The 12,618-nt window shown below is 37.8% G+C and overlaps 1 protein-coding gene across 2 annotated transcripts in view; it reads left to right on the plus strand.

The window, feature by feature from the left end:
* The window catches only part of atp6v1c1a (ATPase H+ transporting V1 subunit C1a), a 91,836-nt gene that overhangs the window by 41,596 nt on the left and 37,622 nt on the right, over window positions 1-12,618 (plus strand). For both annotated transcript variants that reach the window (XM_059972153.1, XM_059972159.1), the window contains one exon: window positions 2,982-3,076. In XM_059972153.1, the coding sequence (XP_059828136.1) occupies window positions 2,982-3,076 (95 nt within the window). The remainder of the gene's footprint in view (window positions 1-2,981; window positions 3,077-12,618) is intronic.

The following is a 12,618-nucleotide window of genomic DNA, read 5'->3' on the forward strand; positions in this document are numbered from 1 at the left end:
GTGTGCCTCCTGAGGTTGCTGTCATTGGTTTGAGTGGTGCTGTTAAGATTAGCAGTGTGATTTGTTGATGCAATCACATTGTGCAAGGGAATTAATATATGGAGTGGAGTACCATCTATCAAGGTTGCACTGTTACACGTGGTATCGGGCATCGGAAGCTTTGTTTGCAGACACTTGTGCTTTTCTGTTACATTAGCTATCTACTCTGTTGCAACATCAAAAAAATAGAAGGACTTTCCTTTGTATAGTGTCCTTTTCAACCTTCAGATATTTCAAAGTTCTTTCCAGCCAGTATAGACTTTGCTATTGAATGTAGGAAAGTTAGATGCAAAAGATTTAGTTGCAAAATTTTAATGAAGAATAGGGTTTTTCATTTATCATGTCTATCAGTGGACCATTGGTTACCGTGTTTTAAAAGTATCTTATTCATTGTTTGGTTTAAGTTGGTGTTGGTGAAGCACAGTGACGACTTGCTGGCAGTAAACAAAACTATAAACTACATTATTTATCACTCTTTTTCTCAGAAACTATGACTGCAATCAATAGCCTGTAACTTTCCTTTTGGAGTTGAGCTTTTAAATTGCCTGTATGACCTGACATTTTTGTAGCGCGAAATGAAATCTTGAAGGTGCAGGCTGGTTGTGATGTGGTGGGTATGGGCTTAATCAAGGAGGTTGGGCCTGTGTAATCAGCCAATGTTTGGCCACTGCTAGGGTAGACTTGGAAGCGATTCGAAGCAGCAGAACCAAGATGAGGCAGAGTCGAGATGGCGGGGCCCAGGCTCCGCCAGGCAAGAACAAGGAATGACCCACCATTTGGCTGATTTAAGCACTGTGGCAGATGGAAAGGTAGGGTATGGGCCAAATCAAGTCAGCCGAACCTGGGTCCGAGATCAATTGAAGCAGTGGGACCTAGGTCCGAGAGTGAGGAACGACCTGATGTTTGGCTGCTTTTAAGCACAGTGCCAGATTGTAAAGGCCAGGGTGTCTGCACCAGAGTAGAGGGATAGGCTGGTGTTCAGCTTGCTGCTCGGTGAAGTTACCTCGTCTTTGTACTGAACTGGGGCTGTGGCCTGCAGCTAATAGGCTCCTGGATTGGCTGCAATGATGACTGGCTTTGTGGCTGTGAACTCACTTACATTAACTTCATTTCTGAATGTTAGTTACTTTTACTGTTCACTCGATTTGTTTTTTTCCCCCTCTACATTAGGTGTTTGGCAGTCTTTTTTAAAATGGGTTTTATTGGGATTCTTTCCTCTGTAGCTGCCTGTAAGAAGGCGGATCTTAGTTTTCTGTATAATATACATAGTTTGATAATAAATGTTCTTTGAACTTCATAAAGCATTTTGAAATCTGTGGTACTATGTAAATGCAAGCTATTGAGCTATATTCACTACTCTGACAAAAAAAAGTGTGATTTAGTTTAAATATTTGTGCAGTCTTGAGACATAGAGAACAGATTATATTGATTGTTAGCTGGCAGTTCTGTAGATAAACTGTAGAATATGGAGAAAATGGGGACTTGTGAACCGCAGAGTACATAATTTTCTGGGATTGGGGGTAATCGGTTGTTCTTAATTTTGTTGAACCAAGAGTCTCTTTGCACCTGGCCTGTCAGCTTTAAGTAAGGCATGTCAGGTCTATAAGCAGTTCCCCATCTTTTTCATCTGAATGGATTGCTGACTTTTGTGAAAATCTTTTAATTTCATTTAAGTATGAATATTTTGAATTTATTGAATGTGGCAAATTTTATAGTAACATTTTTCATTTGGTTTTTAGAAGTATTTCTATAAACTTGTAGCAACAATGAAAAATGGCATGAGCACTTAGAATGTAATAGCATTAACAATTGGGTTTGCAGGTGGATGTGTCTCACAGCACAGTTTGGGGTCTGCTGGGCACTTTCTATTGGCTCTGATTCATAGGTTAGCTATGTCAATGAGGACTTGGGATTGCTGGGAGTTGTTTGCAGTCAGTGCAAACCTTTAGAACTTGTAGCAGGTGAACTCGAGTGCAGGCCTGCTCGTGGGTGTTCCAGCCCAACTACATTTATATCTGTGTGAAATGCTGTCTGACCTGAATCATTACACTGAGTGTATGTTCATGGTCGTCTTCTGTAGCCCATCCGTAAGACATAGCAGAATTAAGCCATTTGACACATCAAGCCTGCTCTGCCATTCAATTGTAGCTGATCTTTCTTCCCCTCCTCAGCCTCACTCCCCAGTCTTCTCCCCATAACCTTTACTGTGTCCAATAAAGAACCTATCAAGCTCTGCCTTAAATACATTCAATAACATGGCCTCCACAATTGCCTGTGATAATAAATTCCACTTCAAGGTTTAATGTGTTGTGTGTTTAGAGATGCTTTTCTGCACACCACTGTTGTTTGTTGTTATTTGAATTACTGTTGCCTTTCTGTCAACTTGATCCAGTCTGGTCATTCTCCTCTGACCTCTCTCATTAACAAGGTGTTTTTGCCCACAGAACTGCTGCTCATTGGATGAGTTTTGCATCATTCTCTTTAAAAAGACTATTGTGCATGAAAATCCCAGGAGATTGGTAGTTTCTGAGATACTCAAATCACCTCGCCTTGCATCAACAATCTTTCCACAGTCAAAGCTACTTGGACCACATTTCTTCCCCATTTTTGACGTTTGGTCTGAACACCAACTGAACCTCTTGACCATGTCTGCATTCATTTATTCATTGAGTTGCTGCCACATGATTGGCTAATTAGATATTTTTCATTAATGAGCAGATATACTGAATAAAGGGACCACAGATATATTCAAATAATTGAATAATATTTGTGTAACTATTTTTGATTTGTATACTGTTTTGAAGTTGTGTATTGCTACAACATGGTAATTGCACACATTGCATTTCTTCCCATTATTAAACTAAAAAAGACTATTACATTTGTTCTAACAAACACCTGAAGTTTTTACCACATTTTTAAAACAACTTTTTTTAAAATTTTAGTTGACTTGGTCACCTATATCACGAGGTTTCAATGGGACATGGCAAAGTATCCAATCAAACAGTCTCTGAAAAACATTTCTGAAATCATCACCAAGGTTGGTGTCATTTAGATTATTTCTTGAACTTAATGTCGGTGTATTATAAATCCTATGGTCATTTCAAGTTCCTTATGGCAATTTTGGAACATTTTGGGTTTATTTTTGTTTTGTTTAAGAAATAAACAAATTATAAGGGAAATCGTAATGTTCAAAATGGAGATGCTTTGTTGATATTTTTGTCTTGGATACTTGTATGATAAGGGTGTTTAGAAACAAATATGTTTTATTTCATATGCTGTCTACTTAAGTTTAAATTATTTAAAAAAAAGACATTGGGTTAGATGCACTTTGTCTTGACTAGGGATATCCTCCCAACTATGAGAGCTGAATTATAAACTGGCATGAAGTAAGCTTTTAGTCAGTAAATTTGCTAAAGTTAGTGTTATTAAAAGATGAAATGCTCTTAAAGGCACCTGGTTGTACAAGGTCTGTCACATCTTTATATTCATTCTGGGGATGTTGATGTTGGTCGCAAGGCCAGTATTTATTGTCCATTCCTCAGTGCCCTTGAGAAAGTAGTGGTGAGCTGGTTTCTTGAACTTCTGCGATGCTTCTGAACAAGCTTCCCATAAGGATATTAGAAAATAGATTTGGATCCACTGTTAGTCAAAGAACAGTGATATATTTCCAAATCGGAAACCTGCAAGTTGTGGTGTTCCCATGTGCTTCCTGAGGTTGTTAGATTGATTTGAATGGTGCTGTGAAGAGTAGCAATGCAATTTGTGGATTCTGTGCATAGCAGTCACATTGTGCCAGGAAATTAATGTATGCAGTGGAGTGTCAGCTATTTGGGTTGCACTGTTCTGCCTGGTAGTGCAAGTGTGATCACTTGAGTCAAGTACATTCTCCTAAGGGGTTGTCTATTGGTGGGTCCTTGGGTGGCTGTTGAAGCCCTCTCTGGGATCCACATTATTGCTGAGTGTTAGGGTATAGTCTCTTAACAGAGAACGTCTGCCCATGACTCTTTTTAATGTGGGGAGGCTGATGTGTGGGCAGCCACCACACAGTCATTGACGGATTGGGGCCGGGCTCCAATGGTAGATGATGCAAGACAACTAGGAATCCTTCATTGCTACAGCCTTTCTCTGGCCTCACTGATATTATGGTTTGCCGTCATCATCTTCTGCCAGTCCCATCCTTGAAGATTTGGTTGGATCACTGTTTGTTTGGAACCTCTCCCTTGACCTTACTGCCAAGGGTGACCCTACCAGAAGCTAAGCGCCAGGCAGCTAAACGGCGGATGACATCACTCTCAGGATCTCAGGAACTCAAGTCTCTCCATCATGATATGGCGACAATCCTTAGAGAGGAATCTACATGGTATCAGGCATCTGAAACTTTCAGCAGTTGTCGCAATCAGGCACTAGTGCTTTTCTGTTGCATCAGTTGTCTAGGTCATTTCTCAGTGATCATAGGAGTATGCATTCGTTACTTGAATCTTCAAAAGTAACTGGTGGTTATCTTTATACCGTCCAAACTATTTGCAGGGAAGGTGACAATTTTAGCTTTCCACAATGAGTTCTCTTTTGATGGTATTGTTTTGAATTCATGTGTTCAAGGAGTCAGTTGAAATGAAGGTGATTATGCACTTGTTCTGGTTAGCAGTGTGCTTCTGGCAAATTATTCCAAGGATTGCATTCAGCTTGTTTTTTTTTAAGGAATGTTCTGAGATGGAGATATCCAAGATACAGATTTATTTATCATGTGTACATTGCATACAGTAAAATGCATTTTGTGTTAACAACCAACACCCGAGGGTTTGGTGGTGCATCCCTGCAAGTGTTGCCACACATTCTGGTGGCAAAATAGCATGCCAACAATGCTTTGTAGAACAAAACACAGCAAATGACAAAACAAACCCTGTTCTTCCCTCCCAATGTAGTCCTCCAACCCCAGGACAGGCTGTAGTCTGTCTCAAGCTGCTTGTGGACTCAAACTCGCAGATAATGGGCCTTGGACTACTTTTGGAGTAGATAACAATTTAAATCAGTACATCATCCCAATGTATACTCTGCTTAGTAGTGAATTTATTGTCTTAGATTCTTTTAATCAAATTTGGCATGGAGTGAAATTTAATTTTAGGTTGCATTTCAATTAATCCAGTAATAAACATTCTAGATTAATTTAATCAATTGATAAAACTGCTTCAATTCAATTGTAACTAGTAAAGAACAAGATATAATTTCATCAGATGAGAAGTGAGTCCCAGCAAGATTGTTCTGTTCTGAATTGATGCCTCCAACCAGCAAGATCTGCTGCGTTGCCTAAAATGCTAGTCTATAGATACATAGTCAGTTGTGTGTCACTAGATTTAATATTCAGTGACATTTGCTATTAGATTGGGGCCAGTCTGTGGCCATGTACCACTATAAAAGTCTAGGAGAGGTTGCTAGTACCTGGTGGTCAGTTCACCAAATCACCTGTTTGGCCTTCAGATAGCTTGAAATGTCAAATAGCTTTTCACCTGTGTCTAATTACTTTTGATTATAGACATTTAAAAACATTTATCTGTAATTCTTCATTAAAATTCATATTCAAATGCAGAACTTTTGTATATTGATTTAAAATATAAATGCAAAGGATAGAAATAAATAGTTGCACCTTATTTGCCTTTTTGAATAAAGATCAACAATGCCATTGAAATAAACAGTGCCAAATTATTTTAATTTTTATTTAGAGATACAGCATGGTAACAAGCCTTTCTGAGAGCCCAACAAGCCCCTCCCACCCGATTAACCTACTAACCCATGTGGGTGGAAACTGGAGAATCAAGAGGAAACTCATGCAGTCATGGGGAGAATGCATAAGCTCCTCACGACAGCAGCAGGAATAGAACCCAGGTCACTGGCGCTGATACACTACCATATCATTGTGATATTATTCCTTTCCACGCCTTGTGGTGCATCAGGCAGCAGTTTTGCTATTTGCTTTTTTTTTTGAGGCTGAGATGCCAGCTTAACGCTCAACCCAACGTGGATGGAAAAGGTGCAAGGAGCTGGCCAGATTCAAAGCTGGAAGCACTTGCCTTGAAGTCCAGTACTGATGTCACTACACCACCTGCTGGTTATAGTATTAAGGACTTAATAGATTGCATCTGGCTCCTCAATACAGGTGATCTAGAAACACTTTTACATTTGGTGATGTGCTCAGTAGCACGGTGAGAGGGGTTATATACAATAAAAGTAGCACCAATATGATTAGCACTCGTGCAACTGTGTGCAGATGGACAAATTATAAAGCCACCTACTTCAAGATTTACTTATCTCATGTACATTGAAACATACAATGAAATGCAATATTTGTGGTAACAACTAACATGCTCAAAGATGTGCTGGGTGCAGCCTACAAATGTTGACACATATTTTTGTGCCAACATAGCATGCCAACAACGCTCAGCAGAACAACACAGAACAAAACAAGCAACAAAAGAATAACAGCAAAACAAGCTACTTTCTTCCCTCCCAGCCACCTCCATGCACACAGACCTTCAACTCCAAGATGGACTGTATTTGTTCTCCTGTGAACTTGGACTCACTCGGCCCTTCGATTATCCCAGCACACTTGCAGAGACCCCCAGACTTGGGGCTCCAGCCATTTGGTTTTGAATTCTGGATTTCTAATTGACCCTTGAGCCTTGAACCTCATCATTGGCCTCACGACCTACTGATCACTGAACATTAGGCCTCAAACTCCAGTCTCATTGATTCATATATCCCAGAGGTTACCGGACCTTGTTACTTCTGCTTGCATGGAACTCTTGACTCCTGAACCTGCCTGCAACTTGTGATTCTTGCATCATAGTTCCTTATTGTCTTTTGAGCCACAGCCAAAGGTAAGTATGATACAACCCAAAGAGCCACAACAGGTGCAATAGTCAATATGTAAAGCTGTTGGGCTGTTGGCCTGGTCAGGTGCTGGGGGACTGTGCAGTTCAGTTAAGAGGTTCTAACAGAAATCTTGAGCATCTCTCTGGAACAGTCCACTGTCCCCACAGGCTTCAATGTAGCCACTATCATCCTGGTGCCCAAGAGGACAACAGTAACCTGCTTTAATAACAACTGTCCAGTGGCACTGACCTCAACAATAATGAAGTGATTTGAGCAGCTGCTTTTTGAACACATTAAATCTCATCTTCCTGCTAGGTTGGATCCTTTCTAGTTTGTTTATTGCTCAAATTGGTCCACTGATGATGTCAAAGATATCTTGGCCTTTGCACTCTATTCTGTCCTGTCTCAGCTAGAAAATGGTGCCTCATATACTGGGATGCTGTTCACACTACTGATGTATGACTGCACTGCTAGATCCAGTTCAAACCAAATCATCAGCTTCACTGATGACACAACAGTAGTTGGCCTAATCAATAATGATGATGACGAGACAGCGTACAGAGGAGGTAGAGTGGCAGGTGGAATGGTGTGACCACAACAGCTTGAGACTCAATGTGGACAAGACCAAAGAGATGATTGTGGACTTTAGGAAGATGCAGGCTGACCACTCCTCATGGCACATGCTCCATGGAGAGTGTTAGGAGCACCAATTTTCTGAGAGTGCCCATGATGGATAATCTACCTAGTCCTTCAACAGCATTTCGTTGGACAAAGAAACACAGCAATGTCCATTTCCTAAGTTGAGGTGAACGACTCAACTTGGGCTCTTTCCCACCCCCTCACCCTATTCTAACCAATTTTTACAGGAACACTATTTAGATTGTCCTGACCAGCTACATCACTGTCTGGTATGGGAATTGCAAGGCATCTGAAATTCATCAGGAATGTTGTGTATGCAGGGCCCTTAGCATTGTAAATGATACTTCCCATCCATCCAACAATCTCTTAGACCCTCTACCATCAGGCAGAAAGTACCATATCATTAGAACAAGGACTATTAGGATAGAAAACAGCCTTTTGCCCCAGGCTATAAGATTATAGAACTTCCTGCTACCACCCAGGTCTCATCACACATGAAGTGCTTATAGGGTTACAGTGGCATGCAAAAGTTTAGGCACCCAGGTCAAAATTTCTGTTACTGTGTATAGTTAAGTGAGTAGAAGATGAACTGATCTCCAAAAGTCATAAAGTTAAAGATAAACATTCTTTTCAACATTTTAAGCAAGATTAGTGTCTTATTTTTGTTTTTGTACAATTTTAGAGTGGGGGAGAAAGGAAAGGACCACCATGCAAAAGTTTGGGCATTGCAAGAAATTTGAGCTCTCAGATAACTTTTACCAAGGTCACAGAACTTTATTAGCTTGTTAGGGCTATGGCTTGTTCACAGTCATCGTTAGGAAAGGCCAAGTGAGGCAAATTTCAAAGCTTTTTAAATACCCTGACTCCTCAAATCTTGTCCCAACGATCAGCAGCCATGGGCTCCTTTAGGCAGCTGCCTAGCATTCTGAAAATTAAAATAAATGATGTCCACAATGCAGGAGAAGGTTATAAGAAGATAGCAAAGTGTTTTCAGGTAGCCATTTCCTCAGTTCATAATGTAATTAAGGAATGGCAGTTAACAGGAACGGTGGAGGTCAAATTGAGGTCTGGAAGACCAAAAAAACATTCCGAGAGAACTGCTCATAGGATTGCTAGAAAGGCAAATCAAAACTCCTGTTCGACTGCAAAAGATCTTCAGGAAGATTTAGCAGACTCTGGAGTGGTGGTGCACTGTTCTACTGTGCAGCGACACCTGCACAAATATGACCTTGATAGAAGAGTCATCAGAAGAAAACCTTTCCTGTGTCCTCGCCACAAAATTCAGCGTCAGAAGTTTGCAAAGGAACATCTAAACAAGCCTGAAGCATTTTGGAAACAAATCCTGTGGACTGATGAAGTTAAAATAGAACTTCTTGGCTGCAATGAGCAAAGATATGTTTGGAGAAAAAAGGGTGCAGAATTTCATAAAAAGAACATCTCTCCAACTTTTAAGCACCGGGGTGGATCGATCATGCTTTGGGCTTGTGTTGCAGCCAGTGGCACGGGGATCATTTCACTGGTAGAGGGAAGAATGAATTCAATTAACTACCAGCAAATTCTGGAAACGAACATCACACCGTATTTGAGAAAAAGCTGAAGATGAAAAGAGGATGGCTTCGACAACAGGATAATGATTCTAAACATAACTCAAAATCCACAATGGACTACCTCAAGAGGTGCAAGCTGAAGGTTTTGCCATGGCCCTCACAGTCCCCTGACCTAAACATCATGGAAAATCTGTGGATAGACCTCAAAGGAGCAGTGCATGCAGGACAGCCCAAGAATCTCTCAGAACTAGAAGCCTTTTGCAAGGAAGAATGGGCGAAAATCCCCCAAACAAGAATTGGAAGACTCTTAGCTGGCTACGGAAAGCGTTTACAAGCTGTGATACTTGCCAAAGGGGGTGTTACTAAGTCCTGACCATGCAGGGTGCCCAAACTTTTGCTTCGGGCCCTTTTCCTTTTTTGTTATTTTGAAACTGCAAAAGATGGAAATAATAAAGTACCGTAGATTCCGGACTACAGAGCGCACCTGATTAAAAGCCGCACGCTCTAATTTTAGAAAGAAAATCAATTTTGCACTTGTACAAGCCACACCGGATTTTAAGCCGCAGGTGTCCCACATTGTAATGAGATATTTACACAGAAAGATATTACACGTGAGGATTTTTTAACTTTTAATTAAATCCGTATGGTAACATAAACAAATATATATTGCAAATGCTTTTTTTTGAACAGTGCCTGTAACACAGCTACTTTTAAATATACATACGTATCGGTTACACACAAATTACGTTGCGTGTGCTTTTTTACTGAACAGTGCACGAACAACATTCCAATATCTCCTTTCTTTCTTTTTCAATTTTTTTATTGATTTTCATATATACATATAAAAAAACATAACATAATAATGAGTAAATTATGAATACAATAGACTTGAAGTCACGTTGATAATAAGATAACAATATCCTGTTAAACATCAGCAGAAAAAAATACCTTAATCAATCAAGTCCATATGATTATATATGAAAAAAAACAAAAATAACCATTAAAAGAAGAAAAAATTTGAAAATATGTGAAAAAAGTATATATTAAGAAAAATAAAACTAACATGGGCAATAGTAATAGCTTACAAGTATATGATAGTGTCAAAAAAACTCCAGAACTCCATACCTGAACATGAATAAGCAGAAAGAAGGTCTGGAAAAGGCCAAATTAATTCATATGAAAATGTCGAATAAACGGTCTCCAAGTTTCTTCAAATTTAATTGATGAGTCAAAAATAGTGCTTCTAATTTTTTCCAGGCTCAGATAAGAAATAGTTTGAGAAAGCCACTGAAACGTGGTAGGAGGATTTACTTCTTTCCAGTTTTGTAATATAGACCTTCTGGCCATTAATGTTACAAAAGCAATCATTCGTCTGATTGAAGGGGAAAACTGATTACCATCTTCATTTGGTATGCCAAAAATTGCAGTAATAAAATGAGGTTGTAAATCTATATTCCAAATTGAGGAAATAGTAGTAAATATGTCCTTCCAATAGTTATGTAAAGTGGGACATGACCAAAACATATGGGTCAATGAGGCCACTTCTGAATGACATCTGTCACATTGAGGGTTAATATGAGAATAGAATCGAGCAAGTTTATCTTTAGACATATGAGCTCTATGTACAATTTTAAATTGTATTAAAGCATGTTTAGCACATATTGAAGAGGAATTAACCATTTGCAAAATTTTTTCCCATTTATCTGTTGATATATTATATCGAAGTTCTTTTTCCCATTCTTGTTTAATTCTAACTGATATTTCTGGTTGTATCTTCATAATCATATTATAAATAAAAGCTACTAATCCCTTCTGACAAGGGTTTAAGGTAAAAATCAAATCTGTAAAATCCACTAAAGTTGAATTAGGAAAAGATGGTAAAACTTTATGTAAGAAATTTCTAATTTGTAAATATCTGAAAAAATTAGATTTAGGTAATTCAAATTTGTTGGAAAGTTGGTCAAATGACATCAAAGTATCTTCAAAGAAAAGATCACGAAAACATTTTATACCTTTCCTTTTCCATATGTTAAAAGCTTGATCTGTCCAAGAGGGTTTGAAAAAGAAATTAAGTAAGATAGGGCTATCAAGAACAAAGTTTTTCAAAGTAAAAAACTTACAAAATTGAAACCAAATTCGTAATGTATGGTTAATAACAGGATTAGATATTTGTTTATTAAATTTAACTAAATCAGCTGGAAGACAAGAACCGAGAACAGAGAATAGAGAATATCCCTTTACCTCATTACATTCCAAATTTACCCACTGTGGGCACAATGGTGAATCCAAATCTAGTTTCCAATACATTAAATTACGAATATTATTTGCCCAATAATAAAATCTAAAGTTAGGTAAAGCTAAACCACCATCTTTTTTAGATTTTTGTAATTGCTTTTTACTTAACCTAGGGTTTTTATTTTGCCACACAAATGAGGAAATTTTTGAATCAATGTTATCAAAAAAAGATTTAGAAATAAAAATTGGTAAGGCTTGAAATGTATAAAAATTTCTGTAAAATCATCATTTTAATAGCATTAATCCGACCAATTAATGATAAAAATAAAGGAGACCATCTTGTAGTAAGTTGATGAATTTGATGAAGCATAGGTAAAAAATTCAGTCTAAATAAATCTTTATATTTCCTGGTGATTTTTATACCTAAATAGGTAAAGTTATCAGTAACAACTTTAAATGGTATCCTATCACTCAATAAAGTTTGTGCATTTAAAGGAAATAATTCACTCTTATCTAAATTTAGTTTATAACCAGAAAAAATACCAAATTGAACCAACAAGGATAAAATAGCGGGAATAGACCTATCAGGGTCAGAAATATATAACAGCAAATCATCAGCATAAAGTGATAATCTGTATAACTTCTCATTACGGGTAATACCAAAAATATTAGGAGAATTCACGAATAGCAATAGCTAAAGGTTCTAATGCAATATTAAATAATAAAGGACTTAAGGGACAGCCTTGTCTCGTACCACGAGATAATTGAAAAAAAGAGGATCTATAGTTATTTGTAAGAACAGAAGCAACAGGTTTATGATATATTAATTTAATCCATGATATAAAGTTAGGACTAAAATTAAAATTTCTCAATGTATTAAATAAATATATCCATTCAACTCTATCAAAAGCTTTTTCAGCATCTAATGAAATAACACATTCTGGGATTGTGGGTGGTGAAGTATGAATTATATTAATCAATTTTCTAACATTAAAAAAGGAATACCGATTCCTCATAAAACCAGTTTGATCTTCTGAAATAATCTGTGATAGTACTTTTTCTAATCTAATGGCTAAAATTTTTGTAAGAATCTTAGAATCTACATTTAATAGTGATATAGGGCGATAAGATGTACATAAAGTAGGATCTTTATCTTTTTTAAGAATTAGAGAGATATTAGCTTCATAAAAAGATTGAGGTAATCTCTTCTTAGCAAACGCATCATTAAAAATTTCACATAACCAAGGAGAGAGCAAAGAAGAAAAAGTTTTAAAAAATTCTACTATATAAC

Source organism: Hypanus sabinus, chromosome 1, assembly GCF_030144855.1.
Source record: "Hypanus sabinus isolate sHypSab1 chromosome 1, sHypSab1.hap1, whole genome shotgun sequence".
In the NCBI taxonomy this organism is placed as follows: domain Eukaryota; kingdom Metazoa; phylum Chordata; class Chondrichthyes; order Myliobatiformes; family Dasyatidae; genus Hypanus; species Hypanus sabinus.